Here is a 21,565-nt window from a genome sequence, read left to right as displayed (position 1 = left end):
ACTAGGACCATTGCTGTTCACTCTGTACATGCTTCCATTAGGAGATATCATTAGGAAGCATGGAATTAGTTTTCACTGTTATGCCGATGATATTCCGCTCTATTTTTCTACGCCCCCTGACGAAACACATCAATTCACAAAATTAACAGAATGCATAGCTGATATAAAAAATTTGATGACTAGCAATTTACTACTTAATTCTGAAAAAAACAGAGTTTCTAATTATTGGGCAAAAAAACTTCCACACGTATTAACCCAGAATACTGTCTAACACTTGATGGCTACTCTGTCAAGTCTTCGTCATCGGTTAGGAACCTGGGTGTGCTCTTTGATGCCAATCTTTCATTTGAAAGTCACGTGTCTAGCATCTGTAAAACCGCATTCTTCCATCTTAAAAATATATCTAAATTACGACATATGCTTTCAATGACAAATGCGGAACAGTTAGTTCATGCGTTCATGACATCAAGGCTAGGTTATTGTAATGCTCTTATGAGTGGTTGCCCTGCACACTTAATAAACAAAGTCAAGTTGGTCCAAAACGCAGCAGCTAGAGTTCTCACTAGAACCAGAAAAGTATGACTGTATTAATCCTGTTCTGTCAACACTGCATTGGCTCCCTATTAAACATTGTATACATTTTTAAATATTGCTGATTACTTACAAAGCACTAAATGGATAAGCTCGCCAGTACTTGAGTGAGCTCTTAACGCATTATAGTCCTTCACGTCTACTGCGATCTCAAAATTCTGGTCAGTTGATAATATCTAGAATATCAAAATCAAGGCAGTAGATCCTTTTCCTATTTAGCACCTAAACTTTGGAACAGTCTAACATTGTCAGGGAAGCAGACACACTCTGTCAGTTTAAATCTAGACTAAAAACGCATCTCTTTTACCTGGCATTCTTATAGAACATTATACATTTCTATTATTCAAATCAGTTAAATAATTATTAGGCTGCATAAATTAGGTCAGCCAGAACCAGGGACACTTCCTATAACACCTGATGTACTTGTTACATCACAAGAAGAATGGCATCTACACTAATGTTAGTCTTTCTGTTTATTCCGAGGTTTACTGAAGTCAGCCGGATCCGGGCCGTATCCAGATCAGATGGTGGACCTGCGCCTGGACCCATCCATGACGCATCCCTGAGGTGCCGGCCTCATCAGCCCTGTGAAGGCCTCATCTACACGACAGCCATCGGCACTGATCCTCAACAAACTCGTCTCCATACCGGCGTGATGACTCCGATCTTCAGCCAAATGGAACAGGAATAATATTTGGAATGTTCTGATCCAATCTGACTTCTGACCTGTTGCTGCCTGAATCTTAATCATACACTGTTCGTTCATTGGCCAGAGGAGAACTGCCCCCCCCCCCCCCGACTGAGCCTGGGTTCTCCCAAGGTTTTTTTTCCATTCTGTCACCTGATGGAGTTTTGGTTCCTTGCCACTGTTGCCTTGGCTTTTGGCTTGCTTAGTTGGGACATTTAATATTCAACAATATTATTGATCTGTCTTACTTAAGGTGGATGATGACGTTATTTTCATCTAGAAACAAACTTTGTTGTATTATGTTCATGTTATCACTGTGAAGCTGCTTTGATACAATCTGTAGCCTATTGTAAAAAGTGCTATATAAATAAATGTGACTGACTTGACTATAATGTGTTGTTTGATGGAAATATAGCCTATGTCTGACTCATCCCTCTGACTACATGGCATAGATCCCTGGAATAGAAAACCACATTTATTTATATTCATTCTGCATCTTAAATCTGTGAGTATTCTGCATTCCTTTTAAATAATATGAAACGTATTCTCTGATACAGTGATTCACTTGTCAGGTGCTGATGCGATGTGGTAATATGAGCACTAGATGGAGCTGGAGTTTGATATTTCAGCTCATACTGAATCTTTTTTTTATTAGGGCCCGAGCACCGATGTTGTGAGGACCCTATTGAAATTGCTCCGTTTATAATTTTTTTGCTGCTCAATGAGATCATCAACTTCTGGAGTGTCAGGACCATCTCCATTACAGGGCACTTAAATGAGCTTTTTGTCTGTCTGATCTCCGTCAACTAGTGGTAATGCGTTCGCTCGCACAAGCCGAGATGAATCTAATGAAGGCACTCAAGCACACACAACCTTTATTCAGGCGTTTTGAAAGGCTGCGCTTTTTAGCTCATCACTGGACAGTGGTAATTATCCGAGGTCACCCTTGTCTCGATTTCTGCCGCCAGACAGCCGAGGCCCTTAAATCTGCGAAAACCGTGTGCGAACACAATGGATATTCAGACGTCTTCTGTCATTCCAATGTTACACTGTATGGCAGTGCTGGAATTAAATGAATGTTATTGTCTCCTGAGGGGCCGTTTAACATCAACACATTTCTCATTCAATTGTTCTGCCCGGGCACGGCTAAATTACACTTACATTTTTGTATCTCGCCTCCCTTCTCATTTTCAGTAATGAACGAGAAGAGGCTGAAGTCCATTCTGTGGCCACCAAGTACTACACTTTTCTTTATTACCGTCCATTACGAGGTCGAATGTTCTGTTTCTGTCTTCTATCCACAAGCATAACCGAAATCTCAACCTTTCCAGACGCAATAATCGAGAGTTCCACCGCAAGGGCGATTCTGAAGCGTTTCAAAGTAATCTGATAGGCCTACCTGACCAGCAAGGCTTAAGGCTGATCTATCCTTTCATTAATACAGTCTAAGGAAGGAACCAATTGATTTTAAAACACAATGAGCATTGATATCTGTGAATTTTAGACTGACATATTGGCTGTAAAAAGTATAAGACACCTAAAAACATGAAGGTCATTGCTTTAGGCCTACATAGAAAAATATCAAACCAAGCATCATTTATTTGAAATAATGCACACTTTTCAAGCAAAGCATTTGGCAAAAAGAGGTTTGCAGGGTTTTTAAAAATGGTACGAAAACTGTCACAGGGGAGGTACCCTTAAAAAAGGTTCTAATATGTACCATTTAGGTGCTAATATGTAGCCTACATTTGAGGTTATTATAAGTACCTTTTCATATGGTGGTATCAACCCAGTGACAGCTTTTGTACCTTTTTTTCTGAGAGTGAATAATACAACAATTGACATTTTTATGGCTACACATGTTAGTCCTGAAAAGGTCTAGCATTTTTTACTTATTGCAATTCTAAGACAATTGAAAGTAATGCTGAGAAAAAGCATCCTAATAAAATTGTTTAGCTTTGTCTCTAAGTTCACGCTTGCCGTGTGAATGTTGAATAGCTTCAGCCACGTGACGCGGAGTGAATTGGAAATATTTGCTCTCGATAGTTCTGGCATCCTCAACAGAAACTGCGACGAACGGCGACGTGCGACGAAAGGACAGCCACTTTGGGACATTGAGTTAAGTAAGTGAAGGTTCACATAAAAGCGTGTAAAAGGCCCTCAGCAGCTCTGCTTACACTGACACCATCTGCTCGGCGCTGATGTGAACTCACACGTACAGCACTGCCTCTGTTTGTGCGAAGCTTCTCAAGCGGCTGATGAATAGAGTGTCTGCTTTGTAGCGTGTGCCAATAACTTTGATGGCAGATCATTAGAATGAGCGCTAACATCTTTTCTGAGTGGCCTTTTTTGCTTGATGTGTACAGGTGTGGATAAAGGAGGAAAGATCCCGATTTGAATTTGAATATAGTCAATCGAATGTGGCTTAAATTATGCTGTCAGAACATTAGCTGTGGCCATCTCAATACCGACAGGGGCACAATAGCTCAAATGCTATATTGGGCTCGTGGTGAAAAATGACAGATTTGTCGAAGCAACATTTCTGTAAATAAAGCAACAGCCAAATGTTGTTTGTGGAACAATCTGTGCAGGGAAATAAAACAGAAATGGATGTTTGGATGTGATAAGAGACAGCATTCCATGTGACAGGATAATGGACATCATATTGTGGAAGTGCTCAATGGTCATTTAGTGATTATGTGACAGGACTATTGATATATTGGTAATTCACATACTGCAGGTCAGTAACACAACTGATAATTTCTGCATTGATTCCATTGATTCTTTCATCTTTTCAGCCAGATTTGATTTGCTTGAAAACTGAAAAGACAAAATGGTGTTTTAATTCATTATTTTTTCCCCATGGACACTGTAAAACATTATATGATCAACAAGGTATGACAACATATGTTTTTGCTTTAACACATCAAAATAAGTTAAGCAATTTTCAAATTTTTTCTATAAGTTATACAAGATTCAACTCATTTTATAAGTCAGTTTAATGTACTTAAACATCCAAGTTGATTGTACTTAAAAATTCAAGGGAGCATTTTTTACAGTGTACTAGAAATTATTAATGCGATTTATAATAAGAAACTGTTCTTAAATCAGTACACACTATAACATGAAGCACTTTAAATTTTGAAGAGGTAAACTAGTATCACTAGTTACTGATTTCAGAACAGTTTTAGCACTTAGGCCTTTATCGGGGGGAACATAAGTGAAAATAAATGCTTTAAATGCAAAGTTCACATTTAAAATGAACCAATGTGGTACTTAAAAATGTAAGTTTTTAAGTTAGGAAAAAAATTAGATCAGAATAATCCGGAATGTGTAACATCTACCAATTAAAACAGGAAGGGAGGCTGGTGGACCAGCCAATTAGAAATAACAACCATACATTTGATTGTACTTTATTCGATAACACTTTATACTTTAAGATGACGTAGTTACTACATCTTACTATAGTAATAACAGTAAATTATGCATAATTACAAGTATCTAACCCTAAACCAAACCCTTACCCTATCCGTAACTCTATAGTAAGTGCATGTAGTTTATTTGAGTAAGTACAATGTACGTCACCTTAAAATAAAGTGTAACCCTTAAACCTCTTCACAATGGCAAGAAAGGGTTGGCATTTTGGATAGATTTGTACTCTTCAAAATGACAAAACAGGTGTTTTCAGTGAAAGATAATATGTAAAATCTGTTCAGTTTTGAATAGTGATCATCCAGGGCCTGGTGTGGAAAGAAAATCTATCAAACTGAAGAACTTTTACGGTCGTTTATAGGAACCGGAACACTGCTTTGAAAATCGACAACATGATGAGACTCCATTCTTTATTATTTCAACCTCCATTAAAACCGTTTATTAAACATGAAGTATTATCTCTCTAATTATCCATTTAAAGATCTGAGCAGATATTTTCTAACTCCATTGTCAAATTGCCCATTTTAGGCAATGTTTGGCACATTACATTTTTCTCTCTAATTGCTAAATGCACAGGCTCTAATTGGACAGATCTGTGTTGTGCACTTAGTCTAGTCTTTAATAAGGGTCTTCAGTTCAGACGTCTTTCTCCACTGTTTTTGAAGACTTAATGGATTTCCAGAGACATTAGATTTAACTTAATAATGGCGAGGGTTGCGGCATTAATAAAGCGTGCCTTCAAAACCGCCGAATGCAAATGTGTATATTTAAATATCCTCTTGATGTGTGTTTCTTTTAAAGTTACATTTCAATTTCATTTCATCAAACCCGACAACCGTGTCTCTGTTTATGTCACAAGCAACATGAATATGCATATGGTGAATGCTAATATTCATAAGCGTATGAAATTGATGCCTCGTCTCAAGGCAGCGGTGTATTTATTATGTAGAGGATTTTATGGCTGTTCTACACGCCGAAATGTATATGAATAGATTATAGATTTTGTGTGTGTGTGTGTGTGTGTGTGATCAGACAAATAAAGGTGTCAAAAATGTTTTGAGCTAAATCTGCAGTTCATAATGCATTTCTAACAAGTAAATGAGAAGCTAATAAAAGGTCTAATGAGGTTCTCAGTGTTCTTTAATGAACCAGTAAATGTTTGGCCTCATAATAACAATACCCCTAAATGGTTTTTAAGGCTTATATGCTATGAAACACTTGTGTAGATATTTAAAACCTTGCTCCGAACAGTAATTTCCTGTTCAATTACGCCAAATCTCAATGAGCCATGATTCTAAAAAAAGAAAAAGATCTGAATATGGCTGACATGGCTCTTTATTGTGGCAACATGTCCTTTCAGGTGGTCAGTTTAATTGTTATTTTGTACTTTCTTCCACAATGAAAGGCAACTGTGCTGAATAAACTGTTTTGCCCACCATTATGCTTATCAAATCCTATTATGAAATTATGTCATTTCGATTATCTTAAATACCCTGTAAAACGTTCTGCCAAAGCCTATCAGAAATTTAATTACGTATTGAATTACAATGAAATGGAACGGCAGTGGTGATGCATATTTGAACTTAACAGAAATGACATTTCAGGCTAAGTGCAGGAGGAGCTTCATTTCAGCTGATAATGATTATTATTAATACTTAGAATGTCAATAAAGATTCAAAACAATGAGCATCTTTGACACGTTATTTTCTTTTCTTTTTTCGGTGGTCTTGTCTTGGTCAAAGCTCGAGAGAGAATGAACTGAGAGGGGAGAGAGATGTTTCGTTTTCTGGGTTGTGCCCCACAGGTACCCGTGTGTCAGTTTACCAACAAGCAGCCCGCTAGGCAGTGAGGTGAGACAGCGGGTTCACCTGTCAGTCAAGAGCATCTCAGCCTCCCTCCTCTGGACACTGGCTTTATGTGGGCTCTTTATTTCAAGAGTTCTGACTGTTGTTCAGAAGCTATCTTTAGCAGGAGAGGTGAGAAGAGGAAATATGAATTGGTATAGGTATAGAGGAAGGATGATGAGGTGTATTTGGGCCATGGAGCCTCTCTCAAACAAGGCTGCAGGAAATAAACAGCAATCACTGTAGCATGACTGAAAATCCACTGAGCAGGCAGCCTTAATTGAGCCCCTCTCTTTTTTTCGGACTCTCTTCGCCCTCTCCATGGATAATAAGCACACGATCCCTTAACCCTTTTGTGCGTTTTAAAGACCATTAATTAATGTGTAAAACTGCATTTTGCAGAAGTCAAGGGGCCCACAGACCCTCAGGCGGTGTGTGATAGCTCAGATATTTCGAGTTTAAAATCTCAACATGGCAGATGGATGTCGCCAATGGTGGTGTATTCTGTATAATCACTATATATGAGTATACACAGCAGTGGAAAGCAATAATCATACAATGCGTGCTTTAGAATGTTTTATGATGTGCTTATGATTTATGATGTGCCTGTTTTCTTTGGTCTGCGAGGTACTTATTTCTGAGAGATTTGTTCTACTCCATTTGTATTGTATGTTTATTACATTTTGTACAGTACTTGTGTGTAATGTTATATGATGAGTGCATGATACACTTTAAAAAAAAAAAAGAAAGAAAAGGGTGTTGCCATAGAATAACTATCCCCAGTACCTTTCAGTGAACAGTTCTTCAAAGAACTTTTTGGTAACACTTTATTTTACAGTGTCCTTGTTACATATGTTACATGTACTTACCATAGTAATAACAGTTAATTATGCATAATTACATGTAACTAACGCTCAACCAAATCCTAACCCTACCCTATCCCTATAGTAAGTATAATTAATTCATATTACTCAGTACTTATACATATAATTACACCGTAACAATGACACCTTAAAATAAAGTGTAACCTTTTTTTTTTCTTACTGTGCAGAACATTGTAACAATCTAAAGAATCTTTTTCCAGTTTAAAGAACCTTTTGTGGAATGGAAAGACTGTTAAAGGCTCTTCAAGGAACCATATAAATGCTCATTTATTTTTGGCATGTTTACAAATGTGAAGTCTCATTCTAATAATTAGTTGCAAAGGAGATGACAATTATTTTTTTATATTTCAGACCGTCACTGCCCATTGTAATCCCTGTAGATTTGGGGGAAAAAATTGACATTCACCACTGATTTCATCAAACAAGTATGTCAGGAAATTAATTTACGCCCTACTTGCTTTTTGGACATGTTCGAGCAACTCAAAACAAATTGAAGGTAAGTTATGAATTCTCTATGGGGAAAAGGTATTTCAAATTAATCGGTGCTTATTAATATTATCTGTGATGCGATGTTCCTCTGTCCTAGGGTGCTAAAAAATTAGGCCAAGCATCTTGATTCTTCCAAATCCTTTCAGTTAAAAGAGTTGTTAAAAGTTGTTACTCTAAAGGTACAACTAATACTCCAAGGAATTACTTTATTTTTTTTTTTTTTTTTTTTTATTTGTTAGCAAAAATTCTCTAAAAACAAGAAAAGTGACAGATTCTTGAAATATGATATTTTTTGGTAATGTCACTGATGCATAATGTTTTCTTCTGTATGTGTTTATAATGTTATCTTTTTTTCCTTTTCATTCTTTGTTTGTGAAACTTTAAATGAAGATTTGATGTAATTTCATTACTGTCGAGGTTCTATCTGTTTTTTTTTTTAAATCTGTTTATTGTTTGATGCATTATAATAATAATAAAAAATAGGCCAATCACTGAACTTTGCTAATCCTACTCTGAAACTAGAATATTATTTGATACACATATTCAGATAGACTTTCTTTCGCATTGTTTACATTCACTTCTCATTCGGTAGACTTTCAGCTGCCGCTACGCTTGTGTGTGTGAACGGTGATGTGACAATAAAAGTGATGCGATTTGATCTGATCCCCATGCTCTCTGCCCGGGTGGGCGGGGCCATGCTAATGACGTCAATGGAATGGGTGAGGTGACGAGCCCCTTCTGCGCTCCGCCCCGTGTGGGTGACGGGAGGGGGAGGGAGCCAGGCAGAGCTGATCCCACGTGTGACGCTCGCATTCCCGGCTCAGTAATATTCTCTTAGCTCTGACAGTGTGTGTGTTAGTTACTGGCCATAGTTGGGATAGCCATGGAGGGAGACGGGAGCCAAGCCACATCTGGAAGCCCTAACGATTCGCAACACGACCCGGGGTAAGCCAGAACCAATGCTGACAGCACTTGACTTTTTTTCTTGTGTGTTTTTCTCCGGTGAGCATGTTTTAAAAAGGCTCTTCCGGGTGCAGGCAACTACTACACCTTTGTTTGATGTATATTAGTGAGCACAGCCCGCCGGGGCTCAGTAAACACACACCGCTCTGCTTTGCCTTCGTTTAGCTCTGCTTTTTTTGTCGCTAGCTACACGTCAAAATGGCCGATCTGACATCTGGACTCACTTCTGCTGTGTTTTCCCCTTACAGTAAAATGTTTATCGGTGGCCTCAGCTGGCAAACTTCACCAGGTAAGAGACCGATGGTTCGCTGTCATTTGCGCGCGTTTGTCGGGCTGTGTGTTGTGTTTCTTTCATTGTGTCCAGCGTGGCGCGCGCTGTGCGGGATATGTGCCGTCATTTGAAGTCCTCTATTCGACCCCTGTTAGACATCCAGGGGGGCGTTTAATTTACAAACTGGTGTGTAACGCACGAATGCATTGCTTATATGTGCTCTTTTCTTTCTGTTTTGCTCCACAGACAGCCTTAGAGACTATTTTAGTAAATTTGGAGAAATCAGAGAATGTATGGTGATGAGAGATCCCACGACAAAACGCTCCAGGTAAAAAAACAAACAAACAACAAGGTTGTGTTTTTAAAATCCCTGTCACTTCTGAGAAATGAACTGTCGATTTTGCCCGTGCGCTGTTATTCGGCTGCTATGCGCTTTTGAAAAGACTGGATCGGTGTGTTTCTGGATAGGATACAGTTTGACATTGATTTGGGATTCTTCATGTTAAAGCAGCGACTGGCTTTCATAAACGAGCGGTTAATGCGGTCGCGCATGTGTCTTGATTTGATAGTGGCACGTTAATGGCTTTTTCACACTTGTCGTTCTTAACCCTGGGTTATTTTGTTTCGTGTTTCACACTGCTTATACTTTACCCTGGGTTAGTAATTAATCCTGCGCTTGTGTCAGATTGTGGGGTTTGAGACTGTACGCTAGCGTTACATTTGCATATTCACGAGGATAAAAACGTTTATTGGACACTTACAGCACGCGACCTGTTTTGATATTTGTGGAAATGTCGCCACGTAGATTCCATCTAGTTGGAAACGTTCAGAAAAAAATCCGTTCTCTTCATCGCTACAGTTAAAAACAATTGCTTTCCTCAAACATCGGAATTAAACAGCGCGTGAAAGTTTCTGCGAATGTACAATGCGCATGATGAATATTCAATGATGTAAACGCCAAAGCGGTTTATGATTGGTTGTCTATTGCTAAACAATTTGGATAGCAGATTTTCAAAACCGATGCTACTAACCACCTTTAAAATTACATGTCTGAAACGATTCTGAACCTGAACCCGGTGTTTTAAAATGCGTTAACCCAAGATTAACTGTGCTGTGAAAAGTCCTTATGTGTCCTTGGCTGACACGTTATGGCAAACGTTTATCTGAAATGTTTCGTCAACCAAGTTCTTGTTAAATAATATAATAGGACGAGCATATTAAAGGGATATTTCACACGGAAATTCTGTCATTGTTTGTTCTGTGAAACAAAGGAATTGTTGGGGACTGACAGTTTTAGTCACCATTCACTTTCATTTGCATCTTTTTTTTCCATACATGGAATAGTGAATGGTGACTGAAGCTGTCATTCCACACAGTCTTTTGTGTTCCTCAGGCGAATGAAAGGGTTCCTCATACAGGTTTGGAATGACATGACGTTTAGAAAATGATGACAGTTTTTTAATTTTTATGTGCACTGCTGTACTTTTGTCCTTGACGCACTGTATATTTCTAAAGTAGCATGTTATTGTAAATGTTATAGATACAGAAGTTCTTGAAGCGTTCAATAATAGAACCAAATGGATGTGTTAACAAGCTTAGCAGTCAAACACGTGTAACCCATCGCTGTCAGCTCCTAATGTATGTCTGTTTTTGTTTGTTTTGTTTTCCAGGGGATTTGGCTTCGTTACGTTTGCTGATGCGGCCAGTGTAGATAAGGTCCTAGCTCAACCTCACCACGAATTAGACTCAAAGACGGTATGTTCACTTCTATTTGCATTTATTTTTTGTGAAGTGCTGCTTAAACATGCTTGTGTCTGTGACATTCAGTGGTGAAAAGACACGCAGTCTCCTATCATATCTCTTCCCGGGTCGAGACACTCCGCAGCATTTGTCATTGTACCACACACACAACAGCGGGGCACTTGACATAAAGAAGTAGCCGGATAATTAGTCATGTCTTCCTCACATGCCTCAACGGGATTTAACCCCTTGCTTGCCAGACCGGTACTGGGGAACAAGGGGTTAAACCCCATTAAGGTTTGTGGGCATGAAGGGACTAATTACCTGCTGTGTAGTTAGATTGTGACACCAGCCGTGATCCGTGTTTATTGTGACGTAAGACTTGTAGTGACGTAGTGTTTTGCACTCTTCTTCATGACTGAATTTTCCAGACAGATCTCCGGAAGTTGCTCAGGGCAAGGATGCATTTTGATGCAAGGTTGCATGCATGAGTTCATTCTAAACCTTCCTGACTAGAAATGTTTATGTGCATGTGACAGTATTTACGTAGTAAAATTATTTCATTTCATTGTTTCTTTTTTTTAACTTTCAAAGTATTTCTAGAGTTATGTGGATATTTTGTCATTTGTGGTGCAGGTTAGTGTGCGCACTGGTGTACCCTTTCCATTATTATACATTTAATTATTACAAATTCAACTTATTTCTTAATGTGTCATTAATTATTGATTTTAAAAATGTGTATTTTTTTATTTTTATTTTTTTTACATTTTTCTTATTTATCTTTCAGTTGTTTTTTGACAGTTTTAGCTGTACTCTTGTCCTTGACGCACTGTATATTTCTAAGGTAACATGTTATTGTAAATGTTATAGATATAAAAATTCTTGTAGCGTTCAATTATAGAACAGAATGGACGTGTTATTTACCTTTCAGTTGTTTTATTCATGCCCAGAGTTTGCTGTTGTTTCGACATTAAAAGGTCTAAATTTTAGAATATGTAGTAATATTTTTTTTTTGTACTTTTATTTTTTTATTTTTTTTAAATAAAGATTCTAATTTTTAAAAAAGATTTTGAAGTGTCTTTTTACCTGTCGAGGTTAGGTATATATATATATTAGTATTTTATAGATCTATTCATTGTATAGCATTGGATTGGATTCTTATAAAACAGTATTTAGGAGTTGAAGTAATATATATATATATAATATTATATTATTTACATTATTTTACATTGCCCATGCAAACTGAGTCATATGTATATTTCTGTCAGCAAGAAATAGGTTTACCTATTTAGCCTTACCTGTTTGATTACCTAAATCCAAGCAGAAATGCATTTAGTTTTGCGTGTGACATCAGTTTGCGCTCTATCAGTAAAGTTAATGTGGATTCTATTTTTTCCCCCTAATAAAGTCACCATCTTTCATGTTTGTAGATGCAGCTGCTAGTTACCTGTAGGAGTCTAGAGTGAAAGAGCCTTTTATTTGGGATAGCTAGGGTGTGGGCAAATACCGCCTTCACTGGCTTATTTTAATGGATGCCATGTTGCTGCAAGTTCATATCAAGAGATGGACTGTATTTAAAGGTGTTCACAGAGGTTCATAACTTCCCTCAGGAATTTTGTGGCTAATACTTTACTCCCAGAACACTACATATTGGCATTCCCAGTGCCTTCCATTTAAAATAAAAATAAAAAAAAAATTCTGTGATAAGATGGGTATTAGATTTGTTTTTCTGTTCCTATAGTTGAGTAGGAAAACTTTGTTGTAAATAGGTTTTTTAAAATATGGACCTTTTCAAATATAATGTAAAATTAAGATAAAAAAAAAAAAATAGAGGAAACAAATCCTCTGATTTTATTTATGACATTGAAAACTTTTTTTATCATTGGTTTAAGAATAATGTGTATGCGTAAAGATGTAAAAACCAAACTGAGGTTATGAGTTTCAAGTTGTGCTGATTAGATTAGATCAGGTGGCTAATTTGGTCAATAGCAGATTAACCTGTTAAACTGTTTATAACCCACCTAAAGCCGCAGATATATTACTGTTGATCGTTTACTTAAATCCAGCAATTGTGCAAATGTTAATTTTCAATCATAATTTAGCACAGCAGGCGAATATTCACCACCTCTCTTGGTTCCGTGCCCTAAATGTGCTTAGAAATACAGGTGTGCTATTCATTATCTCACTCTCTGCCAGTTTGACCTTGACTGATGTAAGCTGAAATGCCTTTAGGAGGCAGAACATTTCTATCTTGTTAATAAAATAATAGTACATTTTATATGTTAGTGTTGCACTAGTCCAAAAACATGTATTTCGGACATCAAAAATAGGCCGTTTGGATTACATAACCACACGCACATGGGTAACTCTAGTATTCTTTGTAAAAAGTGGGTCAAGGTTTGACGTTTCAAATGCTCTTGAATGGCTGAGGGAAGAAAAAAAGAAAGCTAGTGTTAGCTGCGATTGAGATCATGTGGACAGTAGCGGCTGGTGCTAAAGCAGGGATTACTGAGCTGTGGGTGGGTAGTGATGCCATCGTCAGGGTTGGGGCGGTCGTGTCATGACTCTGAGGCTTCAGCTCCGACTGGAGACCAGGAGCTGTGAGGAAGTTGCACTGGTGGAGGTTTAAGAACAAATTCAAATGGCCTTCGCTTTTGAAAGATCTTGCTTTTGATATCAATAATAGAAGAAATATTACTGTTTTTAAGTATTACTGCTTTAAAAAATTAAAACCTTTTAAGTCATCAACACCTGTTTTCCTCGGCCTTTCCTAGGCTTGTCCCATTGAATATTTTTTCATGTTTTTTTTTGTTTTTGCATATGTTTTTAATAAATAAATAAAAAAAACACCCAAATGACAAATAAATACAACTAATAAATATATAATACCTGAATGGATATTCAGTTATTTTTTAATAAGCTTTTATCAATTTGCATTTCAAATGGGTGTTATATTACAGCTTGACAATGTTTGAGTATGTGTGTATATATATATATATATATATATATATATATATATATATGGCTTTAACATTTTTCTTTTGCATGTATGTATGTATGTATTTATATTTTTATATTTATTAAATCATTTTTTTTTTTTTTAGAAAGTAACTGTAGTGTCATCCTTCAGGCCAGAAAGACATTTTTACTCGATTGTCTATTTTTATTTATTTATTTATTTTTTACTTTTTTTAGGCAGTTTCCGGTCCAATCCTTTTGTCACTTTTGAAGAGTGTAAATGGACCAAAGAAAACACGAACAGGGATATTCTTGACACACTTGTTTCACATTTGATTAAAAGCTGTGTAATCTGCAAATCTGAAGGCCTGGGGTGAGAATTGCATTGTGTATTGACAACTGAGAGACTGCAGCCGGTTTCTCTAAAAGCAATCTGTTTTAGATTAAACACTTTTCTGGATGAATTAAGTATAACACAACGGCATCATTTCCCACCAGAAAGGTTTTTTTAATTTTTATTTTTAAAATTTTTTTTGCAGTACATATTGCAATTCTGTTCAGGTCAAATTAATTTACCAGGAGACCCTCTCCTTCATATTTCACCAAAACATGTTTATTACATTTCTTTTTTCTTTTTGCATGCTGCCACATTTTCAACACAATTCAGCTTTTCTTTTCTTTTTTTTATCATTTATAAGAAGTGACAAAGCATTCAGACCTGCAGTATATTCAAGAGCAATATAGCACTAATGGATCTTTTTCCCTCGAGTTGTTTTTCCATTTAATGAGAGTGCAGAAGCAAGTCTTTGAACTGTTTTTGTTCTCGCATGCATGATTATCTACCGTCCTATCCTTCTAGTGCTCTGGCTGCCCAAGCTTTCGGCCTATGTGCTAAAAAGAGGGACTGTTGTTATAGTCTATGAATGTTTAAATGACCCAAGCCAACATCTTGCTCAACAGCAGGTCGGTCTGGATCTCACTTATTTTCCTATGTACAATCTCTATATATTTTTGTTATTTGGAATGTGAATAAGTGATGTTCGCTCATATAAATGAAGTCTAACAAGTCAGCTAGTGGAAATAAATAATACCAGTTTATCAGAATCTCTTAAAATGTCTTTTTAGCATTAGAATCATCCATATATTGCAGTATGTAAAATGTATAATGATTCAAAGATCGATAGGAGGAAAAATGTCTTGATTGCGATTGGCGTATTTATGTAGTTGATTTATCCTCCGGGGGAATCTGTTATTATTAATATCCAGGATGAATCGTTCCGCTGGTTCAGAACCCCTAGCGGTTTATGTAAATTACAAATGCTCTTGATCATGATGTGTGCGAAAGTGCATTTCGTTTGTAATATAATCAAATCAAATAACATAGCTTATCTAACCAATAAACCTAATGATGTCCTATCACATGGCAAAATGCATTCTAGGCAGAGCTGTAACCCCTCGTGCAGTGCGGTACAGCGGCCGAGAGAGTCACCCATAATAATGATAATCCCTCAGGGGGGGAAGGAGGTTGTGGACGTATTGATCTAATGCCCTGTCTTGATTCTCCGCAAATCTACAGCTCTCGCTAAAACAGCTCCCGTCATGTGGGCCTGACCTCCCCCGAGGCCAGCGCACTTCTTCAGCGAGTCTTTGAATTATCTCCGGTGTTAAATAAAGCCACCTGTTTATTTATGTTGTAATCGAGTAATTATGCTCTACCCTGTGTAAGGTTTTTATTCGATTTTGTCATACACAGGCCTCATGCAACCAGCATGTAATAACTAGGCGAGATTACACACGAGACATGGAGCATTGCATCATGATTAATGCTATAATTTCCATGAAGGTTATCGAGTAGTCGCGGCACATTGCTGGCTTTTTGTAATATTTTCTAATTTTCCTCTTCATGTAACAGCATCATGAGCTCAGTTTTCTCATATTTCCTTCTCTCCTTTTTTGTCTCATTTAGATTGATCCTAAAGTTGCCTTTCCAAGACGCGCTCAACCCAAGGTAAGAGCTGTTTGCCACTTTACATTTGCAAGTCTGCCGTGTGTATTTGTTAATAGCGTGAGAGGGCCAATGTTTTTTTGCTGAATTTGGCCTTTGACAGAGCAAAGCTGAGTTAGAGTTGAAGCTGTGATGTTACATTATGGTCTGTTGCAGTCTGGCTGGTGTTATTTTCCAGGCTAACTATGACTTCTCTGTGTCATAGTACAAGGAGAGATTGTTTAATTGTTGTTTCAAATGTGAGGAATTCAGATTTTCTTTTAATTAGCATGGCTGGGTATGAACCCGTAGAACTATCACGGAGAAAATATTGAATTATCGCTGCCTTGTTGAGCGTGAAGGTTGAGTTTTTTTTTTTTTTTCATTTTTGGGGGCTTGAGGTGGGGTGGTGATTAACTTGCCTTTTTTAGCATCGCTGCTTGCATGTAAGATCATTAGCGAGGAATCTTTTATAAAAAAGGAAGAAAAAAATAAAACTAGAGGAGAATTTTGCCCTCAGCTGTGGAATTCAGAGCATTAAATCCCTCGTTTGAATCTTGTCTCAACAAGAAATCTTTTCTTTGTACAGCCGAATATGTGTGTGTGTTTTTATGGTATCTAATGTCCTGCTTCTGCAAGCCATGTTGGCAACGAACTTCCGACAGCCTCTTCGCTTCAGACTGCACTGTCAGCCAGATGGTCTGTGCCCCAGATTTTGTGTCTGCCGTGCAGCCGTTGCTTGGCCTCTCAGGCAGAGCTGGGACGGCCCCCCTGGCTCCGCTACGGGCCACCAGCATTTTTTACCCAAGAGGAAAGGTGCACCGATCTGAGATCAGCTTAGGTGGATTCTTTTCGAACGAATGCAGGGCAGATGACAGACGGTCCTTGATCAGAGCAGGCCGGGGAGGAGGGCTCGTGGGGTGACAGGTGTCCATTGCACACTTGTCTGGCTAATTGATATAAAGAACTTTTTCGCTTCATCCAGGGCTCATTGGAGGAGAAAAGGTGCACTCTTTTTCTCGCTCTTGCGCACATACGCATGCCAGCAAGGCCGGTCCAAATGCAGGCCGCAGGGCCCCGGGCCTAATGCTGTTTCTTGGCTCGGGTTAGACACGGGATGAATAGGAGTATTAATGCGGCCAGGCTCCAGTAGCAGTTAGACTGCAGCCCTGTCGATGATTGCTCAGAGCCAGGCACATTGGCAAATAATACCTTTAATGCAAATGCATTATTATTTCCAACCATGTCAATGGGGATAGGCATTATTGCGCCATTGGAAGTTGCCAGTAGTTACTGCGATTCAGATTGATCCGACTCTACACTTAGATTTAAGAACAAACCAGCAGTAGATAAACATGAAGATCCAAATAGAAGACTAAGGAAACAAAAGCTCAGACCTCCTTCTTTTTTTTTTAATCTCCCGACAAAAGCTCTAAAAGGAAGTGGGGATTTGTTTTTGCACCGATTGTGTTAAACAGCGCAGAAGTTTACCACAGGCGGAGGGCGAGATTGCTTTTTCGCCCTATTTGTGATTGGGCTTGTTGTTTCACACTACTTTTCCCCAACATGGCTCTGCATGTCCTGACAAGATTTTTATTGATATTGGGATTGAGGCCACTTTTGGAAGCGAATGGATTTTCGCAGGTCTGATATCGCCCTCCGAGAAAACTGTTATTTTCATCAACCCTAAGTCTGCATAAGCCTTCCAATCAAGTTACTGATGCTTCACCAGCTGTAGTGCGGTTTTAACAAGCCTCTAGGTGCATTAATGCGATGGACGATCATCTGTATGTGATGGGCCATTTGTTTGCTGCTGATTCTTGTCCTTTCTCATTGATCATGTTTGGAGGCCGCTCCATCTCCAGTTGCTAATTTAGTGGACTCGTATTTATCTTCAAGACACTTGTGAATGAAGAATTACCTTTCCGAATAATTGATTTCAAAGCTGTTTATGTCCTTCAGTAGGTTCACAGTTTAGAGGAAAAATTCAGTCACATTGCTGAATAGAACTAGATGACAGTGTTGGGGATACTATACCTTTTCAAATTATGTTGTATTTAAAATACTTCAATTATATAGTCAAGTTACTATTTTGAAAAAGTATATATATATTTTTTAAATCTATAGAGGTTGACCGATTGTGGATTTTACCAATAATGATAACTAGGTTGGATCACGCTGGCCGATAACCGATTAATCAGCTGTAACATTTTTCTTTCTTTGCTCGCAAAATGATAGAAAAAGATTCCCAATTTCCGCGATAATACAACAAGGTAATTAGCCTAAATAAATTAGTAATAGCTAAATAAATATGTAAATCAATGATTAAATAAACAAACTATTCCTATAAAAGTCACAGAATAATTTTACCTTTCAGATAAATCTCTTTTACTGGGATTCTGCTTTTTCTATCATCAGTTATTCAGTTATTCAACTAAATTGTAAATAACAACATTTTATATTGATTTATGAATATTGATTTAGTATTTTACTTTAACGACACATATAACAAAAATGTATAAGAAAAGTAATTATACATTCAAGTTTAGCCAGGGGGCTTCTTACCTCAGTAGTGGGGTAAAAGATGGCCTCTTTGAATGATTTTACATTTTGTTCTACAACAACTAAATTAGCAAATGTTTCTACTAATTCCTGTAAAAACATATTGGCTGATGCATCATCATCCTGCACATGCTAAACTTATATCTTACATATGTGTTACAGATCAAAGGTAAATGTACTCTTAAGGTGGGCATTTTCCCTATGTTACCCTACTTCTTAATTTCTATTCTGTCAAAAGTATTGCCTGACTTAAGTCTTTTGGGACAGCTAGGAGGTTAGGAGAACTAGTTTGAACGTCTGTGTGTATGCAGGTCCAAATCTTGAGTGTGGACGTTTCCACCCATTTCTGCCCCCTGGGCTTTCGTTCCCTGCCTCTGGCTGCCAGCCTCTGGTTTTTCTGCCATTAAAAAAATAATGTGTAATTTTTGCTGACACTAGTTCAAAACACTGTTAGACACTGCTAAATGGGTTTGCATTCAAAGATCAGAGCAGCCACCTTTGGGTCCTTAAATTTGATTTCTCAGGAGTCTCACCATTCTTTGCCAAGCCAGTGGCTATAATCAGACACATTATCTACCAAAATGGGAGCTATGCTGGAAGTACAGCCATGTTAAAAGGCCCAGCACACAACATAATGCAATCCTTCAGCTCTAGCAACACAACTCACAACCAGCCTGAGTGGAAATGTCCTGGCATTTACCGCCCATAAGTGCTGTCAAAACAATGGCTGAGCAAAAGCTACATCCCCAGTTCTCTCGTTTCTCGCAAACTGCCTAGCACGGGACTGACAGAAGAGCGGGAGAGCGCGTGTTGGAGCTGAAATTGAGTTTACCCTTGTATTATTTTAATTTCCTTTCCATCCTACATTGCATGGTGCTGTTTTTCCTCTCACTCTCCTTCCCTCCCTCTTGCTCTCTTTGTCAGTTTTTGAGTGTGTAAAAATATTTGCACCTAGTGTACTGCGAAACAGCGAAGCTGTCGGGTCCTGTGGTGTGGGCTCACGGGGAGAGGCACACGACTAAGTGTGAAAACTCCAGGCCAAGTTTTTAATGAAGTCCAATAGGTGGTGCCATGTGAAGTGGCGAAACCACATCTCAGCAAATGTTTTCTCGCTCTTGGGGAGAGAAGAGTGGCACTGATAGGCCACTGACTCCAAACAACCCTGCCGCCAATTAAAAAGCCCGGCTAACGCACGGCTCAATCAGTCTTCGCGGGTTCCATTGAACGTCCTTTCATTTCCGCAGCCATAGTTCTATGCTGACAGCTTGGCAAAGCAGCCTTCTTTCTCTTTTGAATTATCTGCAGGTGTTTTTTTTTTTTCCCCACGTGGGCTGAGAAAACAGATTTGATAAAAGGGCCTTGGTTAAATCTGTTGTAGGTATATTTCAGTGTAGCTTGATGTAAACATTGCATAGAAGTTCCATGATGAAATGTTTTGATGCAAGGAACAACAGAGGAAAAAGGTTGTGGATTGAGAGAAAGGATATCCACCTTATGGTTCACCGTGCTCTAGAGCTGCTGATTTGGTCTAGAATTCTAATTGTCATTAATCTTCTTGAAATTGTAAATGCGGTTATTAATTTGCATTGCATTGTTTCTGTTGTGAACACTCCATTATAATAAACCAAGTTTTTTTATGCTGCAGAATATATATTTATTTTATATAAGCGTATTGTTGGTGATACACCATCTACATTGCTTAAGGAGTGACATTATCGTGAATCCCAATTTTTTTTTTCAATGTATTTTTAAGAGCGCATATCAGACATACTTGCGTTTATACTGATAATTGAGCGACTTGAGAAAGCATTTATGCATGAGTTAATTTTTAATTGGTATGAGATGAATTTAAAAATAATCATTTTATGTGCACTTGCACTGCCATTTAAAAGTTTGGGGTCAGTTTATATTTTTGAAAAGTCTCTTATTTTCAACATGCATTTATTTAAATAAAAAAAAGTACAGTAAACACAGTAATATTGTTAAATATTATTTCAATTTAAAATAACTGTGCGATATGTCACCATGATCTGCCTTTGAAGACCCCTGTCCCAGCCACTAATCGCAAAAATTGCAAAAAAAAAGTGCAATTTAAATGTTTGTATAACTCATGTTTAGCTATTTGAGTGTAAATTATTACACAAGTTTGATTAATTAATTGCATTAATTTATTATTTATTTTTCTTTCAGGAGGTACTTCAGAATTTTTGGTGTTGGCCCAGAATTTTCATTTCGGTGCATCACTGGTATCAGTATATTGGGTCCGTGCATAGGTCTTAAAGTGACAGCAGCCTAACACTGCTGTCTGTGTCATCATTAATGTTAATCAAACAACAGAATACAGAGAAAATGACTCATTCTTGACTGAATAATTCAGTCGCTTTAAGAAGTATATTTAACAGTGAATCCTATTGAAGGTTTTATTTTATAGCGTTTGTTTTTTCAGTTTCTTACTTTAATGTTGCTGTTACAGTTAATGCACCTGTTTTTGTTTAAAATATTGATGCAGTTTATTTATATTTTTATCTTCTATTGCATTTGTCCTATTATTTGTCATTTTCATCTTTGTTCTTATTTTTTAATAACAAAGATAAAAGAATAGGCTACTTTTTCTCCATTTGGCCCACCCCTACTTTGGCCTAAATGGTCTGTCATTATTTTTTATTTTTTATTTTGTTAACTTTTTAAAATCAGTTTGGCTTTAATGCTCAGTGACTTGCGAAATCTTAAAAACCAACATGAAAAAAAATTATGATATGATTTTTATTTGCCATTTCGCCCAACCCTAACTGCTTTATATTTGAATATAATTAGCAATTTATGATGGCAAAGCTGATTTTTATGCAGTCATTACTCCAGTGTCTTCAGTGCCACACAGTAAGATACTCTACCTTGGTCACATGGTAATCGAATGCGCTAGTTTCGCCTGTACTTTTTTTTCTCTCTCTCTGAGGAATATGAGGGCCCCATCCTCTCCCCTTCTAGCCTGGTGTCTGAGAGCAAGGCTGGTGCGTTCACATGTTTATAGAGGAGAGCTCAGTACCACTGTGGCCGGCCCAGCACTAACTGCTGTTGAGTGACACTAATGAGGAGAACAGGCATGCAGGAAAGGGAAGGAAACAAGCTCTTCTGGACATGGCCATTGACAAAACCCCTTTA

The 21,565-nt window shown here is 37.8% G+C and overlaps 1 protein-coding gene across 23 annotated transcripts in view; it reads left to right on the top strand.

The window, feature by feature from the left end:
* The first annotated feature begins 8,668 nt into the window (after nt 1-8,668).
* msi2b (musashi RNA-binding protein 2b) overlaps nt 8,669-21,565 on the top strand; it is a 268,592-nt gene continuing 255,695 nt past the window's right edge. For 22 of the 23 annotated variants that reach the window (XR_013822714.1, XR_013822715.1, XR_013822716.1 and 19 more), the window contains exons 1-5: nt 8,671-8,873; nt 9,140-9,180; nt 9,409-9,490; nt 10,833-10,917; nt 15,827-15,868. Coding sequence is in view for 18 of the 23 variants with exons in the window: in XM_079885752.1 (XP_079741878.1) it covers nt 8,812-8,873; nt 9,140-9,180; nt 9,409-9,490; nt 10,833-10,917; nt 15,827-15,868 (312 nt within the window). In the remaining 5 variants the exon portion in view is untranslated. Of the gene's footprint in view, nt 8,874-9,139; nt 9,181-9,408; nt 9,491-10,832; nt 10,918-15,826; nt 15,869-21,565 lie in introns of all 23 variants that reach the window. The other variant, XR_013822713.1, reaches the window with a different exon arrangement.

Source organism: Squalius cephalus (genome assembly GCF_949319135.1).
Source record: "Squalius cephalus genome assembly, chromosome: 11".
Classification (NCBI taxonomy): domain Eukaryota; kingdom Metazoa; phylum Chordata; class Actinopteri; order Cypriniformes; family Leuciscidae; genus Squalius; species Squalius cephalus.
This window is presented reverse-complemented; position numbering and strand designations above follow the sequence as displayed.